Here is a 13,522-nt window from a genome sequence, read left to right on the forward strand (position 1 = left end):
AGAGAGCTGGGGGGGGGGCATGTTTTGGGGACTGTAAAATAAATTTAGTTTAAGAAGCACCCGGTAAGCCAGGGGTTGAAGCACTATGACTCAGACCATAACAGGCGTGCAAGTAAATTCAGGGGTGGCGAGGACGGGGAAATAGGGAAGGGGGAGGTGATCGGGGGGAGTTGGGTGGGAGAAGACCTACTAATTATTATGAGAAACAAAGGAGAGATGGAGCTAGAGATACAAAGCTGAGATATTTTCCCATCCAGGGTTTGATTTCTTTACATCATATGAACACATCCTTTGTCAAATTATAGTAAAGGAATTGAGGATTTGCCTCAAACTCGGAGTTTCTAATCCCTGTATTTTTACAGCTCAATGTTTTATAGAGTATAGATCTTAGATATTTTAAGCTACAAATAATAAGTTTAAATTATAAAGGATTTACACTATCAAGTTTCAAAGTTAGATTGAAATCTTACTTAATCAGTCATAACCCATTTTTTTAAAGAGCTCTTATATGTAGACAAATAAATTTCAGGCTCTCATACTTTTTCGTAAAATCAAAACTAAAAGAACCTGCAAGGTTACAAAGCTGTACATGTAATGTTGCATAAATTTGACCCTCTCCTAGGAGAGGGTCAAATTTCAAATAGGTTCAGTAAAAGTAATTATTTCCATTTACTGATAAAGGTTTTTGATGTTTTAACTTTAAAATATTTTCATTTATTTTTTGTATTGTTTAATTTCTAAAAAGGAACTAAGTCTGTGCCACAATCTCAAATTTTTAAAACCCTATATCTTTACAACCTTATGGTGTAAATCTTTGATATTTCAAAATTAGATTTTTTGATCCACCAGAATTAATAGTTTGAAATATCTAAGATATACTATATTAAGTTGCAAAGATTTAGAGGTCGTTGGAAAGACTCAATTCCTTAGTGAATTTTTGTTTTAAATGAAAAACTGTCATAGATAGCCATTTTTTCGTTAGGTATCTATCTATCTATCGCCTTTATACAATAATCAAATATCCACTTTGTTTAAGGTTTAACATGTAAAATTAAAGTATTAATTCAACTCGTATTTGAAATACCAGACTAAAAAGAATTGCCGCGGTTGCAACAAAATGTCTGACAACTTTAAACTTCTTTAAACCCTAAACCTGGCCGGTATACCAAGGACCCTAAAATACTATTAAGACCCCCCCCCCCGGGCCCTGGACCGACCAACACCTACGTTGGTCCGAGCCCTGAACCTACCAACACCAACGTTGGTGTTCAAATTCTCCGTAGTCTGGAACAGTAGTGAATGAACCCTAGAACCAATCACTTATACGCTTACGCTCTTAGTGAAGAAGTTATTTTAGCAGAGTGTCAAATATTTAGAATTAGCAAATCATTTTTATAATTATTTTTATTTTTTTTCAAATTTATTAATTATTTATGTAAGTACAAAGTATTTCATTAAAATTGAAAAAGATCACATTTGTAGATTTTGATTGAGTTTATTTAATAACCATGCAAGTTAACGTCAACAATTTTTCTAATTTAACCTGACAAATATATTTTTTCCCATGAGAAATGTGTCTCTGTCACTAATAATTTGATTAATTTTTCATATTAATTATCGCTGCTNCTAAACCAGATTCAGGTTTTTGTTAACATTTGTGTGTCCAGAGCTCCCCGACACATCTACTAACACCATTTAAAAAATGCAGTTCTAAGTAAGCGCGGAAATAATTAATTCTTGTAATTACGATTAAATCGTGAACGTTTAGTCTAGTATTGTTTAATCCAAGGATTCCCGCTAATCCTAATTCATCTAATTTAGGAAATTAGTTTAAAATTAGGCTGAGGATTTAAAACTAATTTATTTAACTCGTGCACACACACGTTTAGCTTTCTCATTACTTTATTCATTGCTGTGTATCCGGTATAAAAGTATTGACATGATTTTCACATACCAAGGTTCAAAACAAATTTGTTTTTATAGCATTAAGTCTAACATATCAACGTTTATCAGTATATATCCCAATCAAATAATTACTCCCAAGAAAGAATAATCCTGAATCAATTTTTTCTTACAAAAGAAAAATTAACATAAAAAATATGTTAAAACCAAGGTCTTGTATTTTTTCAACCCCGAAAAATAATCCGTAACAAGCCTACTATCCAAGAAATTTTCTTTTATTAATATGTATTGAAGGTTCCTGGAGGTCCTGGATCAGGTTCTGCTCCACCCTTCAAGCTCAACATCGTCGAGTCCATCGAGAGGATAAAGGAGGAGTTCAATTTCCTCCAGGCGCAATATCATAAGTAAGTAGAGTGGGGGGGGGGAGGTGTCGACTTTGAAGGTTTTTGGTTTGAACATAACAAACCATTAAATACTTTTTCAAATCTTTGACATAAATAATTTAATTTTGCAAAGTAGCTTTAGCTTTAAACAAGTATTTGGCAAAAACGTGATAGATTTTTGGGCCAGAATGCACATATTTGGGTTCAGATTGAGAAATGGAGAAATTTGAATTGATAGACAGCAAATGCAAAATCTTGGAATAATAAATAAAGTTTAAACTAACATATCATACATATGCATATTTGTGCAAATTTGAATTTAAAATAAGAGAAAGATTTGCAAATCCCCCCCCCCCTTCATCCTGTCAAATTATCATAATAAAATCCTAATTTACAAAGATTCCAGGAAATAATGGGTTTAGGATTCTCTGGGTTGAAAATAGGATTAAGAGACTCTCTGGGTTCAAAATAGGGTTTAGAATACTCTCTGGGTTGAAAATAGGGTTTAGAATACTCTGGGTTAAAAATAGGGTTTAGAGACTCTCTGGGTTGAAAATACGGTTTAGGATTCTCCGGGTTGACAATAGGGCTTAGAATACTCTGGGTTAAAAATAGGGTTTAGAGACTCTCTGGGTTGAAAATACGGTTTAGGATTCTCCGGGTTGACAATAGGGTTTAGAATACTCTGGCTTGAAAATAGGGTTTAGACTTCTCCGGTTCGAAATAGGACATTGATAATACTCCGGGTTTTAAAGTTAAGAGAGAGAGAGAGGAGAATCTGTAAAGTTTAAACTATCTGGGCTCGGGAGGGAAGTTTATTTCCGATTGCACTGTCAAACTCTTCAAACTGCGATAGAAAATCCACCAAAATCCAGCAAACTAAAACTCATCCTGATCAACTAAATGCTGGATTTAGCTTGACGTTTAAAAATTAAATATATTTCTTTTTTAAATACCTTGTTGTTCAAAGTACAAAGACATCATGAAATATAACAATTTATAAAAAATAAAAAAAATATTTCATATTGCAAAATTCCAAAAGTTTCTGGAACGTGTAATTTCTTTTCACTAAGTCCATTCATACATTTATTCCCTCCCATTGTTCGACTAACTCTGGTTTAATGTAAAAGACTTGAAAGAACATTAAAGGGGTTGGTCATTGTTTTACGAAAAGATACATTTACAACAACAAAAAATTTTTCTTCTTCTAGCTCCTAAGAAGTACAAAACAACCTTAACACCAACAGTCAAAAGATCTTTGCATTACGAGCTTAAATTCTTTGTTATTATTACTACTTGTCCTAGTATTCAGAATGAAAATTGGTTTGATGAATACGGATTGGTTAAAAATGGATTGAATGTTTTAGTTTGGTTTGTTTAAGTATTGTTTTAGTTGGTTGGTGGGATTGTTTATTTTCTGATTGGGTGTTGGGTGGGTAGGTTGCTTGGTTGTTTGGGATGGTTTGGTTGTTTTGTAGGGTTGCTTGGTTGCTTGGTTGCTTGGGTTGGTTTGGTTGTTTTGTTGGGTTGGTTGGTTTGGTTTGTTTTGTTGGGTGGGTTGGCTGCTTGTTTGCTTGGGTTGGTTTGTTTGGTTTGTTGGGTGGGTTGGTTTGGTTTGGTTTGGTTGTTTTGTTGGGTGGGTTGGTTGCTTGGTTGCTTGGGTTGGTTTGGTTTGTTTGTTTTGTTGGGTGGGTTAGTTTGGTTTGGTTGGCTAAACCAGATTCAGGTTTTTGTTAACATTTGTGTGTCCAGAGCTGTATCTCGGAATGCGTATGTTTATAGAGGATTGTTATAAAAACGTGAACTTTTTACCCACGGGCGGCTTATCTCTTCAAGGGGTCAAGTAGGACAAATATTTTTATATCTTTTATCACATTCTTTCGTCGCCATTCCTTTCCGTCCCTACTTAACTACCAATTCCATATAATTAATTCAAATGTGTTAAATTGTCAGCTAGATAAGCGAATATTATACAATATCAAAATCATATTTTCAAATTAAATGTTGAATTCAATTATTTTTTATCTTTAAGTGCCCCCTCTCCCTTTCATCGTTTTCCTTTACTTTTCTGCAATTTTTCACTTTTCTTTTAACCTGTAGTTTTCTTCTTCTTCTAGAATTCTATAGATTTGTGAAATTCAATATTTTCTTCTATGTCTATGAATGTATGGCTTGACTGATTGTGTGTTGGTTCGTCTGTTTGTATCCAATAAGCGTCAAAACGACACAATCGATCAAACCAAAATAGGAACTAAAATGACCCCAGGGAAGGTTTATGGTCGGTTGAAATTGAAATTTTTTCCTTCAACCAAATTTTAAGTTGTCAAAATGTTGGAAACTACGTTTAAGAAACTAGAAAATATGCGAAAAAAATTATTGCCGTTAAAGAAACAATGAAGAGCCAAGAAAGCGTTGTTTATACATTTCTCTTTTATTCTTATCCTGGTGTAAGTTTTAACATTTATCAGTTTTTGTATGAACAGGGTTACTTAAACCCTGTATTTGTAAATGTATCTGGTCTAAAACTAATCGGATTTAAAGCAACCTAAACGTAATTCTGAACTAGACCTGGAGCTTAGCTAAACTGTAACCTGGAGCTGAACGAATCTAATCCCCGGAACTGATGAGACGGCAGGGTGGAGAATCACATTATCCATAATTCCAGATTTATCTTAATACCGGAGATTAATTCCCTGTCTCGTCCTTCCTGCCTTTCTCAGTCTTGTTCGTGCTTGGAGACAAGATTCTCTCTCTCTCTTCTTTATAACTAGACTCATACTTTTTCATTTAGTCACCTTCATTTCTCATCTTGGTTGGTTGTGTTGGTTGGGTTGTGTGTATATATTGGTTTTAGAACGTATGTATCAGGGTACTGGTTACAGCTAGGATACAAGTATCAGTAGGCTTGTTTAAGGTCCATTATACTCTATACGAGCACTTTCAATTACTTTGCTTCAATACATTAACTTTATGGACAGAGAGACCGAAATTGCTAGATGGATGGATGGAAGGATGGATGAATTGATAGATGGAAGATATATTGATTAATTGATCAATGAATATATTTCTATTTAAATATTGGTTTGTTTAATGTTTATACTGTAATCCCCAAGGTGAAATACTTTACAAGTTAATGGCACCCTTAAACATATATTTTACTGCACGAGTAGTAAGTAAGTGCATCTCAAAATAGAACCCAATTTTTCAAACATAAATTCGACTTTTATCTGATTTTTATAGTCCTGATTTTTAAAGTTTATATTACAAAATTTGTATCAAAGCTATAACTTGAGCAAGGAAAAGTTATTCAAATTTTATTGCTTTTATGTTCTTCTGTGCACAATAAAATTCAGTATAATTGGAATATAAGACTAGCTGGGTGTTAGATTTAGGGGGTTGGGTATTAGAACTGGAAAGGGAGAGAGGGGGAGGCGGGGGAGGGGAGTAACTTGATATAAAAAATCAATAGAGGAAGATGTGATAATAGTTGTTTTATTGATAATTCTTTTTGTTTTAGTTTGAAGCTTGAATGTGAAAAGTTGGTGCAAGAAAAAACTGAGATGCAGAGACATTACGTCATGGTAAGGATAGGATAGGATAGGTTAGGATAGGATAGGATAAGATGAAAATAAATGATAAAATAAATATAAAAGAAAACTAAGATAAGAATAAAAGTAATATTTCTTATTTAGTACTACGAGATGTCGTATGGTCTGAATGTTGAGATGCATAAACAAATGGAAATCGCGAAACGATTAAATGCAATCATCGCTCAACTTCTCCCCTTCCTATCACAAGAGGTAGCTATTTAAAAATGCGATTCTTTATAATACATTTTTTTCAATAAAAAGTTGTCAAAGAAACTGAACACTTGACTCAACTATCCCAATATCTCTGCAACCTGATGTCGTTGTCTAGTTTAGAAATAAAATTTTACAACATTAGGTTTCAAGGATATTAATTATGGGTTGAGGCAAGTAATAAGTTTCTTTGCCTGAAGGCCAAAAAGCCTTTTAATAATTTCCAAATTCAAACTAAAATTTGTAAAAAAAAACTTCAACTGAAGATTTTTTTGAATGATGAGTAATGCATAAGTTTATCTGTTTAAACTGTATATATATCTTCTATAATATGTATATATAATTTTATGAATTAAAATTGTAATCGATATTATGGTTAGCAAATGCACTTATTATTTTGAATCTTTACAATAGTTGTAAAATATAAGTAATGTACATTTGTACATTTCTGCTTGAATTCTAATACATTGTATATTTGCAACACTGGTATATAGTATCTGCCCATATTTTATCTATATAAATATTTAAAAAAAAATATTTTCAAAATAAAATGTTATTTTTTGTCATACACCCAATATTGTCTAACCTTTGATTTACCTATGCTAGTGATCTCGTAACATTTGTTCAATTTACTAAAATTAATCAGTTCATCCATTCATCCTTCCATTATATCCCTATAGAGAGAATATGGGCCGAGATTAAACCAGATCATGGAACTCTTACATCAAACTAACTCTTTAGAGGTGATAATATAGCCTCTACTAGAGTTATCATATATCCTCTACCAGGGTTATCATATAGCCTCTACCAGAGTTATCATATATCCTTTAAAAGAGTTATCATATATCCTCCACCAGAGTTATCATATATCCTCTACTAGAGGTATCATATATCCTCTACCAGGGTTATCATATATCCTCTACCAGAGTTATCATATATCCTTTAAAAGAGTTATCGTATATCCTCCACCAGAGTTATCATATATCCTCTACTAGAGTTATCATATAGCCTCTAAAAGAGTTATTATATATTCTCTAAAAGATTATCATATATCCTTTAAAAAATCAATCATATATCCTCTAAAAGAGGTGTATTTTTATAGCCTCTAGAAGAGTTATCATATATCCTTTGAAAGAGTTATCATATAGCCTCTACACGATTTATTATATATTCTCTTAAAGAGTTATCATATATCCTCTAACTCCGAGTTATCATATATCCTCTAAAAAAATAATCATATATCCTCTAAAAAAGTTATCATATATCCTTTAAAAGACTTATCATATATCCTCTAAAAGAGGTGTATTTTTATAGCCTCTAAAAGAGTTATCATATATTCTTTAAAAGATGCGTATTTTATAGCCTCTACAAGAGTTATCAAATATCCTCTCAAAGAATAATCATATATTTAAAAAAAAAAATTTTTTGCATGAAACCCCTTTTAAAAGTACATTACCTTTAAATGTTTAAAAACGAAATATAATCTTAGTATTTTAGATAAAATATTTTTTTATCTTTATAACTTTTTTTAAAATAAGTTTTTTGAAGTCTATAATTTCATAGTTTTATTTTGTTTTAGCATCAGCAGCAAGTGGTGACGGCTGTTGAAAGAGCTAAACAAGTTACGATGTCGGAGCTCAATTCTATAATTGGGGTGAGGAAATTGAAGAAAAAAATCATCAAATTATTTTTAGATTTTTTTAACCTTTTTCAGGGACTGTAGACGTAATTTCAAGTGAACCTCCATTTATAGAGTTATATATCCGATTTTTTTGTGTGATCAAGAATGGAGAAGATATCTACATTTTTCTAGCTAAAAATTAATTACCGACGGACAATTTGAGTGAATAATGTCCACTCTTTTTTCCCGGCACTCACCTTTTAGCTAGAAAAAAAAGGATAACTTCATAAACGGTCATCAGAGAAAGATAAAACGATACTTTTGGGATTGTCCTTGCCTCTTTAGAAATGAAGATCACTTTGAATTACGTCTACACAGTTCCTACAGTTCCTATAGTTCCAACAGTTCCTTTAGTTCCAACAGCTCCCACAGTTCCTACAGTTCCTTAAAATATCATTTTTTAGCAACAACAACGGCCAGATATGAGCCGATTAATGCAGCTGCAGGCTGCTGGGGGACCCGGTCAACTCCTTCCTCCCGGACTACCACCAGGACTACAGGGACTACAGAGCCTACAGGGACTTCAAGGACTACAAAGCCTTCAAGGACTACAGGGGCTTCAAGGTCTCCAAGGACTTCAGGGACTTCAAGGTATTTTAATACTTTATTGGTTTCTACTTTTTATTGTTTGTTTTGATCGGTCACCACGAGGAACCGTGTCAGAAGGAAAACTGCCAATTTTCCTATGTAAATTCTTCGCAGTTGTTCATGAAGAATTTAAAACAATTTTAAAGATATTTTTTTAATAAAATTCTTTGTATTTTAACTGTCCATGGTTCATCCATGGCGTCATGTGAGGTTCCTCAAACAATTCGGGTCCGATATGTTTAGACATTTTGACGTTTGTTGGACACAAACAAACAAACAAACAAACATGCCGAATATTGGTGAAGATATCTATAGAAAATTCCATTTTCTGCTTCCTCCATTTTTATTTTATTTACCTATAACTAATAATTTTGATATCATCCAACATAAATCATAATAAAATAAAACGATTTTAAAAAGCAAAAATCAAAAACTTCATATTTCAGGCAAAATTCGGGTAAAATAGCTTTAAAACAATAAAATTTGTTTATACTCTGGTTGAAATAGAAACTCATTCCTAATATTTTCCAATGTTGCCAAATTTTTCTCAGAGAAATAACATTTTTATGCTTTTTTCAAGGATAGAATGTGAATTTTTTTATATTTGCATAAAACTTTAAAACTATAAAAAGTAAAACAGCATGATGCTTAAAACAAAATAAAAGTTCAACCTCGAATTAAATTGATTCTTAAAAATTTGTCAAAGAATATGACAATTATGTCTTAGATCATCAATTTTATGTCACAGAACATCAAATTATGTCAGAGATTATTATTTTTATGTCACAATTCATCATTTTATGTCACAAATCATCATTTTTATGTTCCAGATTATCACCTTTTTATGTCACATATAATCACCTTTTTATGTGACAGATCATTAACTTTATGTCAAGTCTTCCGCTTTATGTCACAATTTAGTCTCAATTTCAAGCTTCCTTGTCTCTCTGCCTAACTGTCCAACCGAAGAAAACAATGGCCTATTGAATTTCTAAAAGTCCTGAAAAACTACTCAAAGTATTTGTTTATCAACAATATACCAGTAAACCCTTGTAACTAAAGAATGTCATGGCTAAATGTTTGTTTGTTTACATTTCATTGTTTATTTTAATTTTATTTATTGATGGGCAAACAGATGACTTCATTCCTTTAAATAGTTTTTGATCCAAGGTTATAATGCAAGGAAAGTTATTTTAGAGGTTTACGCATGTCTTGTACTGCAGTGTACTGTTTCTGGGCGGTAATGTAAACACAAGACGGATGTCACAGCCTGACATGGGTTTCATCTTTCACAAAAAAATAAAGCAATGTAATATTCTGGTCACATCAAAATTATCAAAATTTTATGCTTTTGACTTCCTCGGATACTAAACGAACACTGATACATCTATTCTTGTTTACAAATTAAGCCCAGAGAGAACTGGTTTCAGTATGTACCAGAGTATACGCAACTGCTATTAACTTTCCTTGCATTACAACCTTAATCAAGCTTAGCACAGGAGAACTTAAGGGGACTGTAGGCCTTATTTAAACTTATTCTCAATTTTAAAAGAGATTTATGTCTGATTTTCAATGGCACTCTTTTGCGCATAAATCCAAATGTAAATTTTATGAAACCATAATTTTAAATAGTAAATTTTCACATAGAAAAACAACGATATCTCCATCATTCGGTTTGATAAGGTTTACTGAATATTGTTGTGAATCGGGTATGTAACTATTTCAATAAAACACCACTTGAAATGCCGGAGACAGTTTTTTAATTATAAAATATCCTTGGAAAAATCTTTAAATCTAAATTTGATACATTTTAGGACTTCCGCCAGGAATTCCAGCTTCCTCTGCCGCACTTCTAGCTGGCCTTCCGCCTTCATCGTCGGCTGCATTCGCTGCTGCACATATGGCCCGATTGCCAATGCCGATGAGCCATCATGATATTGCGAAGAAGGAAGAGGATTTGCACAAACCACTGAGTGCCTCCCAAGGACCATCTTCAGACGAGCGCCATGTGAGTCAAACAATTAAGAATTTCAAAATGGCGTCAGGTTGTTTGATTTCATATTTTTTCTTTCCCCCTCCTTTTTCTCTCCCCTTCTTGGTGTAAACACAGTTTAATCTGTTTGAAGCGACAGCAAAGAAAAACATCAATTTGATTGAAGTTTGATAAAATGCACTTAACTGATTGCAATAAATCAGCGCTTTAGTGCCGGATGATAAAAAAGAGATATTTTTATTTAACCATGTTGAGAAGAGGGGATCGGTTAATATACTTACACAACCCACGCACATAATTTCAGCCTTTGTGATTTTTTATAATGTTAGCATATTTTGTAAAATTGCAATCAGGTTCTTCATATATTGCAATACTACACGACTTGAGAACCTGATTATAAAACCTACTCTGCCCTACCCCTTCTTGATTTCATTTTTAAAATTATTCTTTATTTTAGAGAAATTCTTTGTCCCCATCCCGAGACAGACCCCGTAGCATTGACAGAAGGAGTCCTGGACCCGAACCCAAGAAAGTTAAGAAAGAGGAGGTATAAATTTTTTAATTTTTATCATACACTTGAATAATATCAATTATAGTTTTACTAAATAGTTTTTGTTTAGAATGGTCATATGACCAATGGGCAAAGCCGAAGTCCCCCGAAAGAAAATGGAATTGACCTCGGTTTAACCCGTAAGAAGGACGTAATGAGTCCTCAGAGCGGTAGAAGTTCAGCCTCATCGACTCCAGCTCCCAAGAAGAGCAGCGAGGACGGAAAGCCTCCAACTCCTAAGTCCACGCCCCCCGCCGATCCTGGGCTTAAATCAGGACTTCCTGGCCCTCCCTACGGTCTCGGATTCCCTCCTCCGCCTGGGAACGGACATCCTCCGTCCTCCGAAGCGTACAGATCTCCGTTTGATCCGCATCCGGCCCTCCGAGCTCCCCCTGTAGGACTCCCTCCTGGAGGCAAACCGTACGTAAGGTTTTTATTTCACCAGGACCGGTTATGTGGAGCTTAATTTAGCCCTTGGTATAAATACCAACGTTAACGTGACAATGCATATCTTGCTCTTGTCAGAGCTTATCTTAGAAACCATCACGGACTAATAGGTTCTACTCAGTATGCATTTCTTGTTCCCATTACCAGTCCTGGTACTTTACCCGTTCTTTATATCTCTTAGTTCTAGTTCTAATGACATCTACTTTTTCAGGGCCTATTCTTTCCACGTTAATGGAGAAGGGGAGAAAAGACCAGTTCCGTTCCCTCCTGATGCTCTCATTGGTCCCGGGATACCCAGGCATGCCAGGCAGATTAGCACCCTTCCACACGGAGACGTTGTTTGTGCAGTAACCATGTCTAATCCTACTAAATATGTGTATACAGGAGGGAAGGGTTGTGTTAAGGTGTGGGATATAGCTCAACCTGGGAGTAAGGTTCCAGTGTCTCAGCTAGATTGTTTAACACGGGATAACTATATCAGATCTATCAAACTTCTACCTGATGGAAGGACTCTAGTTGTAGGAGGAGAAGCAAGTACACTATCAATCTGGGATCTAGCTGCTCCTGCTCCCCGGAGAAAAGGAGAATTGACCAGTTCTGCTCCGGCGTGCTATGCTCTTGCCATCAGTCCCGACTCCAAGGTCTGTTTCAGCTGTTGCAGTGATGGTAACATCGCTGTTTGGGATCTTCATAATCAATTACCTGTGAGACAGTTCCAGGGTCATACGGACGGAGCCAGCTGTATAGATATTTCATCCGACGGAACAAAACTATGGACGGGAGGTTTGGATAACACTGTACGTTCCTGGGATCTCCGGGAAGGAAGACAACTACAACAACATGACTTTAGTTCTCAGATATTCTGTCTTGGTTATTGTCCAACCGGAGACTGGTTAGCTGTTGGTATGGAGAACTCTAATGTTGAAGTTCTTCACTCGTCCCAGCCAGATAAATATCAGCTTCATCTGCATGAAAGCTGTGTTCTCTCTCTCAAGTTTGCAAACTGTGGTAAATGGTTTGTCTCAACTGGAAAAGATAATCTCCTAAACTCCTGGAGAACTCCCTACGGAGCATCTATATTCCAGTCAAACGAAACTTCTTCAGTTTTATCTGTTGACATTTCGACAGACGACAAGTATATAGTGACAGGGTCTGGAGACAAAAAGGCGACTGTGTATGAAATCATGTACTAAGTCGAAAATATAACGTAAAAATTACGTAAAATTTGGTAATTTAAGAAATTTTGTGAATGGGGTTAGGAGTTTTGGAAACAACCGACTTCAATTAAACATTCTAACTTTGTAGATCTCTTGTCTAAGTTTGCTCCAAGCTCTTAAACCTTCTGAAAGTTTAACTCCAGTAGGAGAACTCGACCCAGATATCTCTAGTTGAACTAAACTTAGTGAATAATTAACCAAAGAGTAGATGTAACTCTAGTATACAAGTTCTACTCAATACATGTATATTACACTGGGTTGAGGTTTCGGAGAACTCGAACGGATGGATTTCACAGTTCTATAGGTTTAACTTTCTCCCCAACCCTTGATATTTCCCAGGACTTGACCCAAACCCAGTCCATTTTCTTGTGATGAATAACACCCTGTTTACCAGTTTGATGTTAAATATGTAAAATCTAACAAAAATGATGAAGTATTATCTCGTTATTCTTAATTCGTAGATTTCATAGAAATCAGTTTTTCTTTAGATAAAATTCATTCAGTGTTCTGTACTCCATTATGCAGTTCAAGATGTCAAGTGTACAGTGTAATAAATGTACATACTGGAGCCATTTTTATAATTTTAAAAATTTATTTTTGCTCCAAAAACCCCATAAATTTTTGTTCAATCAGATATTCTTTAAAGCTTGTGTTCTACTTTGCTGCATTATTTTTATTTAATAAATAGATACATAATCAGTATCAACTTTTAAATTGAAAAGAAAGTTATAAGTGTGTACGGACTACGGAGGTTTAAAATTTTGGTTAGAATCAAGATTATCTGCAAATCTACAGGGTGTCCCACATCAAATGAGACCGTGTTAATGGGTCTAAATTACGATTTGGGGGACAAATCAGAGAATTAATCATTTTGAAAATTTAATAAGGCTAAAAGAAATTTTTTTTGCACAAAATGCTAGATTTTTCGAGTATTAAGTGCGAATTTTAACGTTAAAGATTG

General features: G+C 34.2%; 1 protein-coding gene across 2 annotated transcripts; it reads left to right on the forward strand.

Moving 5' to 3' along the window:
* Positions 1 to 2,196: 2,196 nt before the first annotated feature.
* On the forward strand, positions 2,197 to 13,263 carry LOC111704815 (transducin-like enhancer protein 4; the record flags this gene model as incomplete). 2 transcript variants are annotated; one of them, XM_023477165.1, is given in 10 exon segments in its annotated part: positions 2,197 to 2,306; positions 5,803 to 5,866; positions 5,978 to 6,085; positions 6,766 to 6,828; positions 7,665 to 7,739; positions 8,171 to 8,357; positions 10,169 to 10,362; positions 10,805 to 10,894; positions 10,968 to 11,317; positions 11,556 to 13,263. In XM_023477165.1, coding segments are annotated over 10 exon segments (2,223 nt in total), but the record flags the coding sequence as incomplete, so codon positions are not given.
* Between the last annotated feature and the right edge of the window lie 259 nt (positions 13,264 to 13,522).

The sequence above is a fragment of the Eurytemora carolleeae genome, unplaced genomic scaffold (genome assembly GCF_000591075.1).
Source record: "Eurytemora carolleeae unplaced genomic scaffold, Eaff_2.0 scaffold632, whole genome shotgun sequence".
Taxonomy (NCBI): Eukaryota; Metazoa; Arthropoda; class Copepoda; order Calanoida; family Temoridae; genus Eurytemora; species Eurytemora carolleeae.